Source organism: Embiotoca jacksoni, unplaced genomic scaffold, assembly GCF_022577435.1.
Source record: "Embiotoca jacksoni isolate LCO1_2020_lvr unplaced genomic scaffold, fEmbJac1.0.p SCAF_51, whole genome shotgun sequence".
In the NCBI taxonomy this organism is placed as follows: domain Eukaryota; kingdom Metazoa; phylum Chordata; class Actinopteri; family Embiotocidae; genus Embiotoca; species Embiotoca jacksoni.
The window spans coordinates 2,516,664-2,528,674 of NW_027185405.1; the positions used below are offsets into that span (position 1 = coordinate 2,516,664).

A 12,011-nucleotide genomic window follows, 5' to 3' on the forward strand; every position below is an offset into this window, starting at 1 on the left:
GTCTTCTAGAGCAACTTGGGTTTTAAGCATTGACGTTTCCCAACACGAGCCAGCAAACAGTTCGCCCGGATGAAAACCCATAGCTTGAAATCCGTTTGTCGTCTTCTCTACGACACTGGAGGCCCGTTGTTTTTGAAAAGTGTTCAGGACTTTAAATGAATTTGCCCCAGTTATCTCTGCATTTACATTACGCAACGATGGAAAGATAGAAACAGTATTTAATGTTCTTCTATCTGCTGTTACGAGAGAAAAACGTGGAGAAGTGCTGTGAAACACCGAGTTTGGAGGGACTCTCCTCAGAAAAGGCCGTCACAGGTGATTCTGCAACATGCAACACGTTTAAAGTTACTTCAGATGATCTGATACAACACGGCACTTTTTTAGAAAATGCACTCGAGGTAATGACACATCAGGTTTCTTGGTTCACTTGATGCACGAACACAAAGACAGACTTCAGCGACGAGTTGGCATTCAGACAAACTTTATTTTATTCACAAGAAAAAAAATGGTGTCAGATGAAACGATAACTCTTACAAAAAAAATATGCAACTTCTGCTTTGAAGTTATTTCGGAAGCAGCAACTTCTTTAAATTTGGATGATTGATGATGAAGATTATTTCGACAAGTAACATATTTGGAAAGACTCTTCTTGGCTTTCTGTGTGCTTCATTTGGGGAAGGAAAGATAAAACAGATGATGGGCTGCCTGTTGTCATATTTCCAGGTTTGGTACCGTTGTGCTAAAGACCAAAACCTGTGAGCGACATGGGACCTAAATCCAAAACGCCAAATTTCCACAAAGGATCAGAAACATAGTTCAGACAAATAGTTTCTAGTCGGTTGATCAGTCAACAGACACGTTTTAGGCCAACAGGAGGATGGTTGCAAGAACTAGCACCTGTTCCTTGTCCGGGGTTTTGTGTCACATCACATTACATCTCATGGTAGCAGTGACTGCCGGGCCTGCTGAGTCTTTTCCTGCTCCTAGATTCATGTATCTCCGGCAGGTTTGGCTGATTATTCCTTATTTTGAGTCCCTGAAGAAATATATTCATATATTTGTGCATTTTGTATTTTTTTTGAGTTTCTGTCGGTGTTCTCACTGCCTGATCTGTTCTGCACTCGGAAACACGATGTATTCCTGCATGATTTGCACCATGCATAAAGTACTCATCAAAAGTTTGGACACACCTTCTCATTCAATGTTTTTTTTAAATGCATTTATTTTTTTCTACATTGTAGATTAATATTGAAGACATCCAAACTATGAAGGAACACATGGAATAATGTGGTAAACCAAAAAAATGCTCAACAAACCAGAATATGTTTTATATTTTACATTCTTCAAAGTAGCCACCTTTTGTTTTGATGACAGCTTTGTACACTGTTGGGATTCTTTCAATCAGCTCCATGAGGTGTTCACCTGGAATGGTTTTCCAACAGTCTTGAAGGAGTTCCCAGAGGTGCTGAGCTCTTGTTGGCTGCTTTGCCTTCACTCTGCGGTCCAACTCATCCCAGACCGTCTCATTGGGTTTAGGTCGGTGATGGTGGAGGCCAGGTCATCTGACGCAGCACTCATCACTCTCCTTCTTGGTCAAACAGCCCTTCCACAGCCTGGAGGTGTGTTTGGGGTCGTCGACCTGTTGAAACACAAATGCTGGTCCCACTAAGCTCAAACCAGATGGGATGGCATGTCGCTGCAGAATGCTGTGGGAGCCATGCTGGTTAAGTATGACTTGAATTCTGAATAAATCACCAACAGTGTCACCAGTAAACCCCCCCACCCCCCCACCCCCCCATCACACCTCCTCCTCCATGCTTCACGGTGGGAACCACATATGTAGAAACCATGCGCTCAGCTTTTCTGTGTTTTACAAAGACACGGCGGGTGGAACCAAAAATCTCCAAATAGGACTCATCAGACCAAAGTCCAGAGTTCCACTGGTTTAATGTCCAGTCCTTGTGTTTCTTGGCCCAAGCAAGTCTCTTCTTCTTCTTGTTCTTCCTCAGTATCGCTTCTTTGCAGCAATTGGACCATGAAGGCCTGATTCATGCAGTCTCCTCTGAACAGTTGATGTTGAGATGTGTCTGCTACTTGAACTCTGCGAAGCATTTATGTGGGCTCTAATCTGAGGTGCTGTTAATTTGCGGTTTCTGAGGCTGGTAACTCTAATGAATTTATCCTCTGCAGCAGAGGTAACTCTTGGTCTTCCTGTCCTGGGCGGTCCTCATGAGAGACAGTTTCATCAGAGCCTTTGATGGTTTTCGTGACTTCAGTTAAGGATACATTCAAAGTTCTTGAAATGTTCCGGATTGACTGACCTTCCTGTCTTAAAGTAATGACGGACTGTTGTTTCTCTTTACTTAGTTGAGTGTTTCTTACCATAATATGACAGAACTGTAGTCCAATAGGCCGATTCACTGTATAGAACTGTGCACCAACCCTGCCTCTGCACAACACAACTGATGCTCTCAAACACATTAAGAAGGCAAGAAATTCCACAAATGAACTCTTGACAAGGCTCACCTGTTAACTGAAAACCATTCCAGGTCACCACCTCATGGAGCTGATTGAAAGAATCTCAAGAGTGTGCAAAGCTGTTATCAAAGCAAAAGGTGGCTACTTTGAAGAATGTAAAATATAAAACATATTCTGGTTTGTTTCACTTTTTTTTTTTATTTGCCACATAATCCCATGTGTTCCTTCATAGTTTGGATGTCTTCAATATTAATCTACAATGTAGAAAAAAATTAAAATAAAGAAAAACCATTGAACGAGAAGATGTGTCCAAACTTTCAACTCGTACTGTATGTCGACATTTAACGGTGTTAATACACTTTTAAGGTTGCAAGTCAAAAGCAACTTCCTGCAGACAAAATGTCCGACTCGACTTCCCTCCTTTGTTGACCATAAGAAAGTTGCCTGTTCATGCTTTATATTTGATGTGACGTGGCCGATACCAGCCAACTTGAAAGCGCACACAGTTTGCGCGACTGCTTTTGTTTTATTTGCAATGTGAAAAGATGTTTTAACAAAATTACAAGATCAATACAAAAATGATCTGTCTTTTGCACAACCTTGCCCACTCATGGTTTTATTTTTTGTCTCTCTAGATGTTGATGTTTGACCTCGTAGAACTCAGGATGAGACCTGCAGTAGTTCATTCTCACATCCTTAACACAAATTAAAGCAAAGTAAAAGATAAAACAACGAGGCAGTAAGTAATGCTCTAATCAGATAGTCTTGATTAGTTAAAAGTTGTTACAAGTACTCGTTAGAAGTTGTACCTTTTGTTTATTTTGTAGGGAGTACTTTTACACCAGGGACTTTAAAAAATATGCAACACGACTTCAAGGTACTTTAAAAGGTGTTACCCAAAATTCTACCCATTTAAAAAAAATAAAATAAAGAGACATCACACACAGACCAACTTGTTTCAATGCGTCAAACTTTTAATTTTTGCTAAAGACATGAGAGAAGAGTTCATTCTGCAGACTACAGTTGTGCTAAAAGCTTTCTTTTCATTGACATGTTCAGTTTTCTCTGCTCAAAGCCTCGAGGCCTGAGAGACGACACGCTTCCTGTTGACTTGTCGCTTCGTTCCTTCGGTTGCTTTACGGCGATTGAAAAAAAAAAAAACTACAAAGCTGTAAAATGATATGAAAGAGCGTCGGGTTATAGATGAGATGGAGGAGATCGTAAACACCAACACGAATCCTCCGGCGTGTCGGTTGTTTTACAGCTGCTTCGTGTCTCCGCGTCGGCCCGCGAGTTGACCGTTTCTCTTGACGCAGACGGATGGTCGGCGGCTGTTGCACTGCATGTCATCCCAGCACTTCATGTCTGTAAGTAAAACAACACAAACCATATAAAAGCTTTAGTTTTTGACCTTTACGTCAGTCCCACTTTAAGCCCTGTGGTTCGGTTTACCTCCATAGTTGACTTGGATGCAGTGCTGCGACCAGCGGCCGTTGTTGGGCTCTCCGGAACACCAGTTGGAGTAGTAGAAAGGCTGTCCATCACTCCACAACCACACGTTGTTCTAAAAGACAGGATTTAATAGTGAGTTTTATGAAATACCGGACAAACTTAGTGTAACAATGACGCAAATACCTCCTGCGCATCCGAGCCTCCGATCCACGTCTCTTTGTACTCGTGGCTGCCGCTCATGATCAGCCTCTGGATCTCGTGGTACTCCATGATGTTGTGCACCGACGCCAGGTTTCCTCCCAGGGACTCGCAGTTTTTCTACCAGAGAGATAAACACAGGCGGCGTCAACAGCGGGACTCAGAATCGGCAGGATGCCAGCGTGCGTGACAAACAAACAAACCTATCGCTTACCTCGGCTCTGGCCCAAGTCATGGGTCTGGGAATGTAGTGGAAGCAGCGACCGTTGAACTCGGACCAACCGGCAGAACAAGAGGCCGACCGCTTGACCAGGTGACTCTTAGCTGAGGACAAACAGTTTTGTTGCGTCTCCAGTTAATATTTAGTCATATTTTATTTGAATTCTACCAATCGTAATATATAGTAAAGTAAAATCTGATGTGCGCATCGATAAGACTTTCTGGGGAACATTTTAGACATTTTTTGGTTTCCCAGAATATTTCTTCCTAAAGTTTAGATGACGTTCTCTGAAATCTTTCTAAAAGTATTCTGTGTTTCCAAGAACATTGAATCATTTGTCGCAGGGCTGCTCGTTAAACCAGGAATTCTGGAGCAATAAATACCACCAGCTGGATCTCAAAAGAAGATCCATGTGTCATAGTTTAATAAAAGCCACCGACCTGTTTGATCATCTTTGGGCGCTGCTGCTGGAAGAGCTGGAAAAATAGTTTCACACAACAGTTACTAACTTGGTTCGTCTTGTTTCTGTGTGCAGCTGAAACTTGAACAAACTCACCGGCAGCTGCAGTCAGAGCGATCCCGAGCACGAACAACGACAGCATCCCGGCGCTGGAGCTTCACCTGCAGTCCAGAGAAACAAACACGTCAGTAAAACTTCAACACACAAAGATTGAAATCATTTAGAGTTCTTAGCTGGCCTTCTCTTCTGGAGCTTCTGCCTCTCCGGGGACGCAGCAGTTCATGTATTTGATTACTTATCTCAACATCTCGCGCAAAATGAGGAACTGAGACGACAAAGAAAACCGCAAAAATGTCTTCAGTCAGACCTTCAAAGACACAATCGATGATCCAAAGTTAGAGCAAAGGCAGCTGGAGCTGTTCATCAATAATGTTGGAGGGATGTAGATATTTCAATATGTCTTTCATTGCAGGGAAACGTAACTGAACTTTTAATTAGTGTTTTTTTTATTCATATTTGTTGTTTTATAAATGAGATACTAAATCGTAAATGGAAACTGTAATTAGAAAGGGATTCATTACAAACTTGTCAAATTTAACATTTGAAAATTTCCCTGAATTCCAACAAATACGTTTATTTATTTGTGTTTTTCATTCTATATGAAAGTATTATTTATGCAAAGATTTCCATCTCTTAATTCAAAATCTTGTCAGAAAAAGTTGGTCACTTCCTGCACGGAGAGAAGGAACGAATCCAGCAGCCATTACTGTACAGAACATGCTGACATGTAGACCTGAGAAATCAGGAAGTCTTCCTTAAATGGAAATGTTGTGTTTGAAGTTCATCTTTCAGCCTCGCGGTCGGTCGATGTCATTTCAATTCTCGGCCTCACAGAGTTGTTGTGTGTGTGCCTGGCAGAAGTTGAGGAAATGGAAGGTAAAAAAATTAAAAGTAAACCACAGAATTACACAACAGGCTAAAAGACATGAGATCCAACATCTTTATGAACCGTCTCCTGAAGGCATCTCAGACTGGGACGAGTGACGCAGTGAACTATTGAACCGAAACTCCTCGAGACAAATCTTATTCCACATAATCTGATCTTCAGTATTCCAGCAGAGAATTGTAAATAAGATCATGAGGAACAATGAACGATGAATTGTTATTTTGATTGATATTAAAACCAAACTCCAGCTCCTAAAACAATGGTCCTATATTTCCCATAATGCACCCCTGTCCTTTATGAGGATCACCGCTGCTCTCCTAAAGGGCACCTCTGTAAAATGCCGAGCGTTCAGTTTGTAAAGCTTTTTGTAGAAATGAACAGGAGTGAAGCCAAAACTTTTCAAACAAAGCTTGAACAAACCCAGTGACATCATAAGGATACAGTCCTGGTTGTCCTTCATGTTGTTTGGTGTCCCGGGGCACCAGGTCGAGGACGCGAAGGGTGAGACATCACTCCAGAACCAAACACCTTCCTAGAAGATGAAACCAAACCGACCAGGGTGAGAAGTGGGACGCCTCCTTCCATTGCACCTGTCGGACCGATGGATCACCTGTTGGCAGTCGGAGCCTCAGATCCATGTTTGGGTGTAATGTAGAAGATTTTGACTGAATCCAAAACCTCTGAGTTACCTCAGCATCAGACCAAGTCATCTCTCTTTCAACGTACACCAAACAGTGACCTTTGACCTTGGGATCGTCTCCTGAGGATGTGGTGGACAAAGAGAGTTGTGAGTAATATAATAATGATGTGTCCCCCTCTTCACATGAACCTGTTAACTTTGGCTCTGCTCACATCAGCCTGTTCATATAAAAAAAGAAAGCCTATTAATGTGTTGAGGTTTTGAAGCATTCGAGGGACAGTTTCAGGTTTTGTTGTTTGCTGCTCTGACTGACTCCTGTGTTTCTTCTCCACAGACAACCACTGCTGGGATGATAAAACGTGCTCCCTCACCTCCCGTCAGTCTGCCACCATCTGCTGAGCTGACACGAAGACACGATGCTCAGCACCAACCTGGTGTCATCGGCCTCTTCTGGAATCACACCTGGACTTGTCTGCTTCACTGCAACGCTGAAGGGATGTTCTGGAGAGAAAACTAGTCTTTGAAGCACAATTAAAACATGACAGCATTCAAACAACGTCGCCGCCGAGTTTTTGTCAAACCTGCATCGTGACATCACCTCAAAAAGCAAACAGTGTTGAGATCATGCTGGAATAAATATTTCAAGACGATACATGCCGCTGCGACATCATAGTGCCACCATGTGGACAAATGGAAAAGGTTTAAACAGAAATGGAGAACCTGTCACTGTCAAGTTTCTGTTTACGTCTGAAAAAGATAAAAATCGTAAAGGGGTAATTTTAAACAGGTCTATTGTAATAATAAGAAAGGAGACAGTTTCATTTTATGATTTTTATTACAAGGAGAAAAAGATTTTATGATGTAATGATTCATATTCTTGTAAAATCACAGTGTTATTGTGTGTAACTTAAACTTAACATATTAGTAGCAAGGTCATGAAAAATAAACAAATGAATATAAAACATTTTTCTATCTGCACATCATGTTAAGTTTTTTTTTTTTATTGATCTTTTTCATCAGACTTGTTGACTACGTAAAAATAATTTAGCACATGAACGTTTCATCAGCTGTCAGCACCAAAACCAAAGTGCATGGCCTCAGTCGCCGGATAAAACCACAGCTTCTTTTCACAGAGATATGAGACGGTGTGGTCGTTCTGCACACTTCAAGACACGCTGAGAACAACTATGGCGGCACATCGGTAAACGGATAGAAACAGAAAACGAGATGAAAGAGAGGCCGTGTGGTTTGACTGCTCTTCACACCTGATGGGTTTTTCTCACGACACACAGTGTCCACGGCACCAAGTTTCCTCTGCAGCTTTAACTGACAGACACAACCCAAACCACAACAGGTTGGCTTTTTTCATCATGTTTGTTAACAGATAATAAGACAGTAAAATACAATCGTGACGATGAAATTGCAGAAATTTGCAGAAAGCTGTAATTTTCCGCTTCCTGAAAAACAGAAAAAGACCCAAGAAAGATGAAAATATCTTGACATTCAAAATAAGCATCTGATTGTGAAAAATTAAACTTACACGTGGTTTGTTGATTTTTTTTTGTTTGTTATTTGGATGTTTTGTTCTCCTGATTAGTCATCTGTGGAAGTTAAAGCAGAAATGTATGATATGCATTTGATCGTCTGAACACTTTTCCCTTTATTATTATATCTTTATATATTTACGTTATCTTTTACCTGTGTATCCTCCGCGGTGACGTTTTCTCAACACCAACAGCAGCAGAGCCACACAGAAAACGATGGCAATGTTCTTCACGAGGAGGAGGTAGAGGAGACCAGGAAATTGATCTGAACAACGGGCTTCTTCTTCTTCTGGATACTCTGAAAACATAATAAATAGTATGATTCATTATTAATACATTTGAATATGGCAGTTTGGGTTGCCAGCCGTCTCTCTTGTGATTCTCCAGCTCCATAAATGTGACCCATGTATTGTCCTACATGAGCTTATGTTCCCAGTAGCGCTTCTCCCAATAAAGAGGCCATTTCTACAGAGATCAGCAGCGACGTTGGTGTTCATCTTGTTCATGCAGCAGAGTTACAGCTTCTCCCTCGATCACAGGAAGGACTCTCCAGGATCACAGCCACAGCTGATCAGCAAGTGTTACACATGTTTCAACGGTTAAGGATGAATTTTAAAGACAAATCCTCAGATAAAAACAGCTAAATGATGCTTACGGTCTTCGTACGGTGCTACAAACATAATGCAAGCAGGGTGCACAGTATCACATCATCTGCGTATCGTCTGACCTTTGACAACCAGCCAGCTTTCTCGAGATTCACCGACTCCAGAGATGCTGCACTTGTAGGGTCCTTCATCCAACTTGGAAACATTGTGGATGGTCATCTTTCCTTTATAGCCGGTGCCGATATGGAAGCCGTGTTTGTAGAAATCCGCTATGCGGTTTGTGGGAGGTTTAATCTTTCTACAACGAAGAGTCACCGAGTCTCCCTCCATCACGGGACGTACAGGCCTCTCCAGAATCACAAGATCAGCTATGTCTTGTCAACACATTACAACAGTAACATCACTTTTCCAGTGTCCTGCTGTGTTTGTATGCATTACTGTGGTGAATATAGACAAAGGTACGACTCCAATTAGTGTCTAATTAGTTTTTCTTCCTCCATACCATATCTTACTAGGATTACACCTCCAATATTTACTAAATATAAAAAATAATAACATATATCTTCTAGATTATAGAAAAAAAAAAAAAAAAAAAAAAAAAACGCAATTTCTCCTACAGCATATTGTGCATTTTCATATAGTTTCAAAAACCTTATGAAATAACATCAAAAAAGAACTGCACGTCAACTGAGTTAATGGGGTTTGTCATACAGTAATTTGTTCTGGACCACTATATCATGCCGAGCCCATAAACTATACAAAATGACAGCTTATAAAGGCTTTTTAAGGCCAAAATCAGCTGACCTTTGACAAGGAGCCAGTTCTCTGGTGATGTTCCAGCTCCGGAGATGTTACACTTGTAGAGACCTTCGTCAGATTTAGAAATGTTCTGGATGATCATGCTTCCTGTGTCACTGCTCCTGATGAGGACACCATCCTTATAGAAATCAGCTGGGAGGTTGATGAAAGTCATCCGGTTTCTGCAGCGCAAAGTCACAGCTTCTCCTTCCGTCACGGGAGAGACGGGACTCTCCAGGATCACAGAACCAGCTGCTCAACGCAGTCGCAACACAAAGATAGAAGAAAACATGACTGGCAGGCAAGAAAAACTTAAAATGTAGTTAAAATATCATTGTGACCACGGTACTCTGGACCATTAACACCACTTTTTACTTCCAATAATGCAGTAAATTAAGGTATTTTTACTCACCAACTGTCTGAGCACAATAGTTGTCTTGTAGTTGTGCAACAAGCAGCAACAATATGTTAATCACTGGAGAAATGAATAAAAAGAGCTTATTACACATGTTGATGTAGACATTGGACAAACAGTTCATGGTCTGTAATGAAATTGAATGGCAAAAATGTATTTGAACCCAAAAGGTTTTGCATGTTTAATAATCGGCCTGTTAAACATATTTGCATGCAGCTACGAAAAACACAGACAGACTCAGTACTCACGCAGTCTGATGGAGAGACATGTAGACTCCATGTTGCCTTCTCGCTGACTCTCTGCACATTAGACTGAATTACAGATGAAGTGAAAAGTAGGTGGAACCTCAGAGTTTAACGTCCTCACGCAGACAGACCCTGTGCTCATACTGGATCTTATATCTCTCTTATGTGGGTCAAAACCTCCTCTTGAGGCCCCTCATTCAGTTTACATTGTTCCTGTGTAACGTGAACAAGTCATGTAGGTCTGATGTTAACAGTCCCACAAATAAAATCTATTTCATTTCTTGAAAAGCAACTTCCAGGTTGATTTTTAATTCATTTTCTATATTTATAAATAACATTTTTGATAAACATCTATTTTAAATGTTGATGCCTGATTTGATGTTTTACACCATCTGAGGGCAGACATTCAAAGGAAAAGGAGGAGGTTGAGGAATGTGTTACTGGCATCATATTTATAAAGAGCATCTATTTTTAATAAAACAATAAAATATCTCAGTTTCAACATCTGATGTTATCTTTGTTCCATTTTCAAGTAAATATTGGTTTCCAGGATTTGCAAATCATTCTATTTTTGTTTTCTATTTACACAGCGACCAAACGCGCCCGGATAAAATAAAATTCTCTCGTGAGTTTTATCATTTCAGCCGCTTGTGTCGGCATTACTTTGTCTATTTTTCTCCTTTTATTTTGTGCAGCAGCAGTCGGTGTTAAGTACTTCGTCACTGCTATATGCAGATTTAATGTGTGTGACTGGTTTAACAGATATATGGATCATTTTTTTTTTAATAATATCTCAATGTGCATTTATAGATGTGGCACTGGGTGTATACTTCAACAGATGGAACATTATCACATTGACACCTGACCACAGTGACCACAGAGCACTTTAAAGCTGCGGCAGCTCTCTTCTTGAGAATATTTTCAGACCGGTAAAACAAAGTGGTTTAACTGTTTCACACAGAAACCGTCTCTCCTCAAAATGGATCCTGATGCTGCAACTTTTAGCAGAAGCCTTCAAATGAAAGTAGATCATTTTAATATAAATTTTATCCAAACTGCTAATAGCAGCAAAACATATTCTTTAGTACGAATTCAGGGTTGACACAAAACAACAAGAGCTCAGTCACAAACTTAAAGAATAAAGTGAGCAACTGGGTTTCTTTTCTATTTTTAATGAGTCACTCATGAACACTGTTGCATTATGTCTGTGGTTATCTTTCTGTTGTGTTTGCACTTGTGGAGGTTGGAAGATGTGGTCTTACTGTTTTGTCCCCTTCCACTCATTTCTTTGTCCATGATTGCTGTCCATCAAGAAATGTAAACGACAACGCAAAAAGCATTTTGCACCAAATGCAAGGTTATTTAAATGTGACCTGTTTACTCCAGAAGCACTGGATGTGCCGTATTTCCTGTCTTTAAACAGACAGCTCTGGTTGAATTTACTCTACGCAGAGGTTTCTGGTCTCAGCTTGAACATTTATTTGTACAGCATCGTTCGTGCAAGTACAACTTTGTCTTATGCTATTTATACCCTTAGTTCCGAAAAGCACGAACATGATGAACAAAAACATGAAGTCGAGGTTAGCCGCTCCCAGCAACGCTTTATGTCAAAGCTAAAATCCACCCATCACTTTAAAAAAGGTGTCATCCATCAGCAGTAAACATGTTAAGTAATAACAAGTCAAACAAATAAAAACAGGAGAAAAAAAAGCCTTCAAAAAGAAAAATAAGTCACTAACAGAGGAAAAATTCCACCCGGTCTGATGGGTGAGTTATATATTCCAAAATGCATGAAAAATAATGAAAGATGACTGTAAATTAACATTATTCAGCATTAAAATGACATCAAATACAATATGGATAAGAATAAAATAAGATAAAACAGTTACAACAAATAACAGAGATTCATGCCATTTCGGATGTCATGCTGGGAGCGGCTAGCCTCGACTTCATGCTTGCTGTGTTACGTGTCCAGTTGCGAGTTGTCAGGTCTTGTTTATTTCAGCAGAA

General features: G+C 40.5%; 1 protein-coding gene across 1 annotated transcript; it reads right to left on the reverse strand.

The window, feature by feature from the left end:
• Positions 1-3,431: 3,431 nt before the first annotated feature.
• LOC138211945 (ladderlectin-like) lies at positions 3,432-5,067 on the reverse strand. The gene is made up of 6 exons (XM_069172151.1): positions 4,905-5,067; positions 4,789-4,824; positions 4,343-4,452; positions 4,114-4,248; positions 3,931-4,042; positions 3,432-3,843 (listed from the first exon to the last, which is right to left on the reverse strand). Exons 1-6 carry the CDS (start codon positions 4,948-4,950, stop codon positions 3,737-3,739), a joined length of 546 nt encoding a protein of 181 aa, XP_069028252.1. The 5' UTR covers positions 4,951-5,067; the 3' UTR covers positions 3,432-3,736.
• Positions 5,068-12,011: the final 6,944 nt, after the last annotated feature.

What these genes read in the sequence shown, in the direction of transcription:
- LOC138211945 (XM_069172151.1), bottom strand. Translation starts at nt 4,950, where the DNA reads ATGCTGTCGTTGTTCGTGCTCGGGATCGCTCTGACTGCAGCTGCCG. An exon ending in CGCTCTGACTGCAGCTGCCG is followed by an intron (nt 4,825 to 4,904) that starts GTGAGTTTGTTC and finishes CTATTTTTCCAG; the next exon opens with CTCTTCCAGCAGCAGCGCCC. An exon ending in TGACTTGGGCCAGAGCCGAG is followed by an intron (nt 4,249 to 4,342) that starts GTAAGCGATAGG and finishes TCTCTCTGGTAG; the next exon opens with AAAAACTGCGAGTCCCTGGG.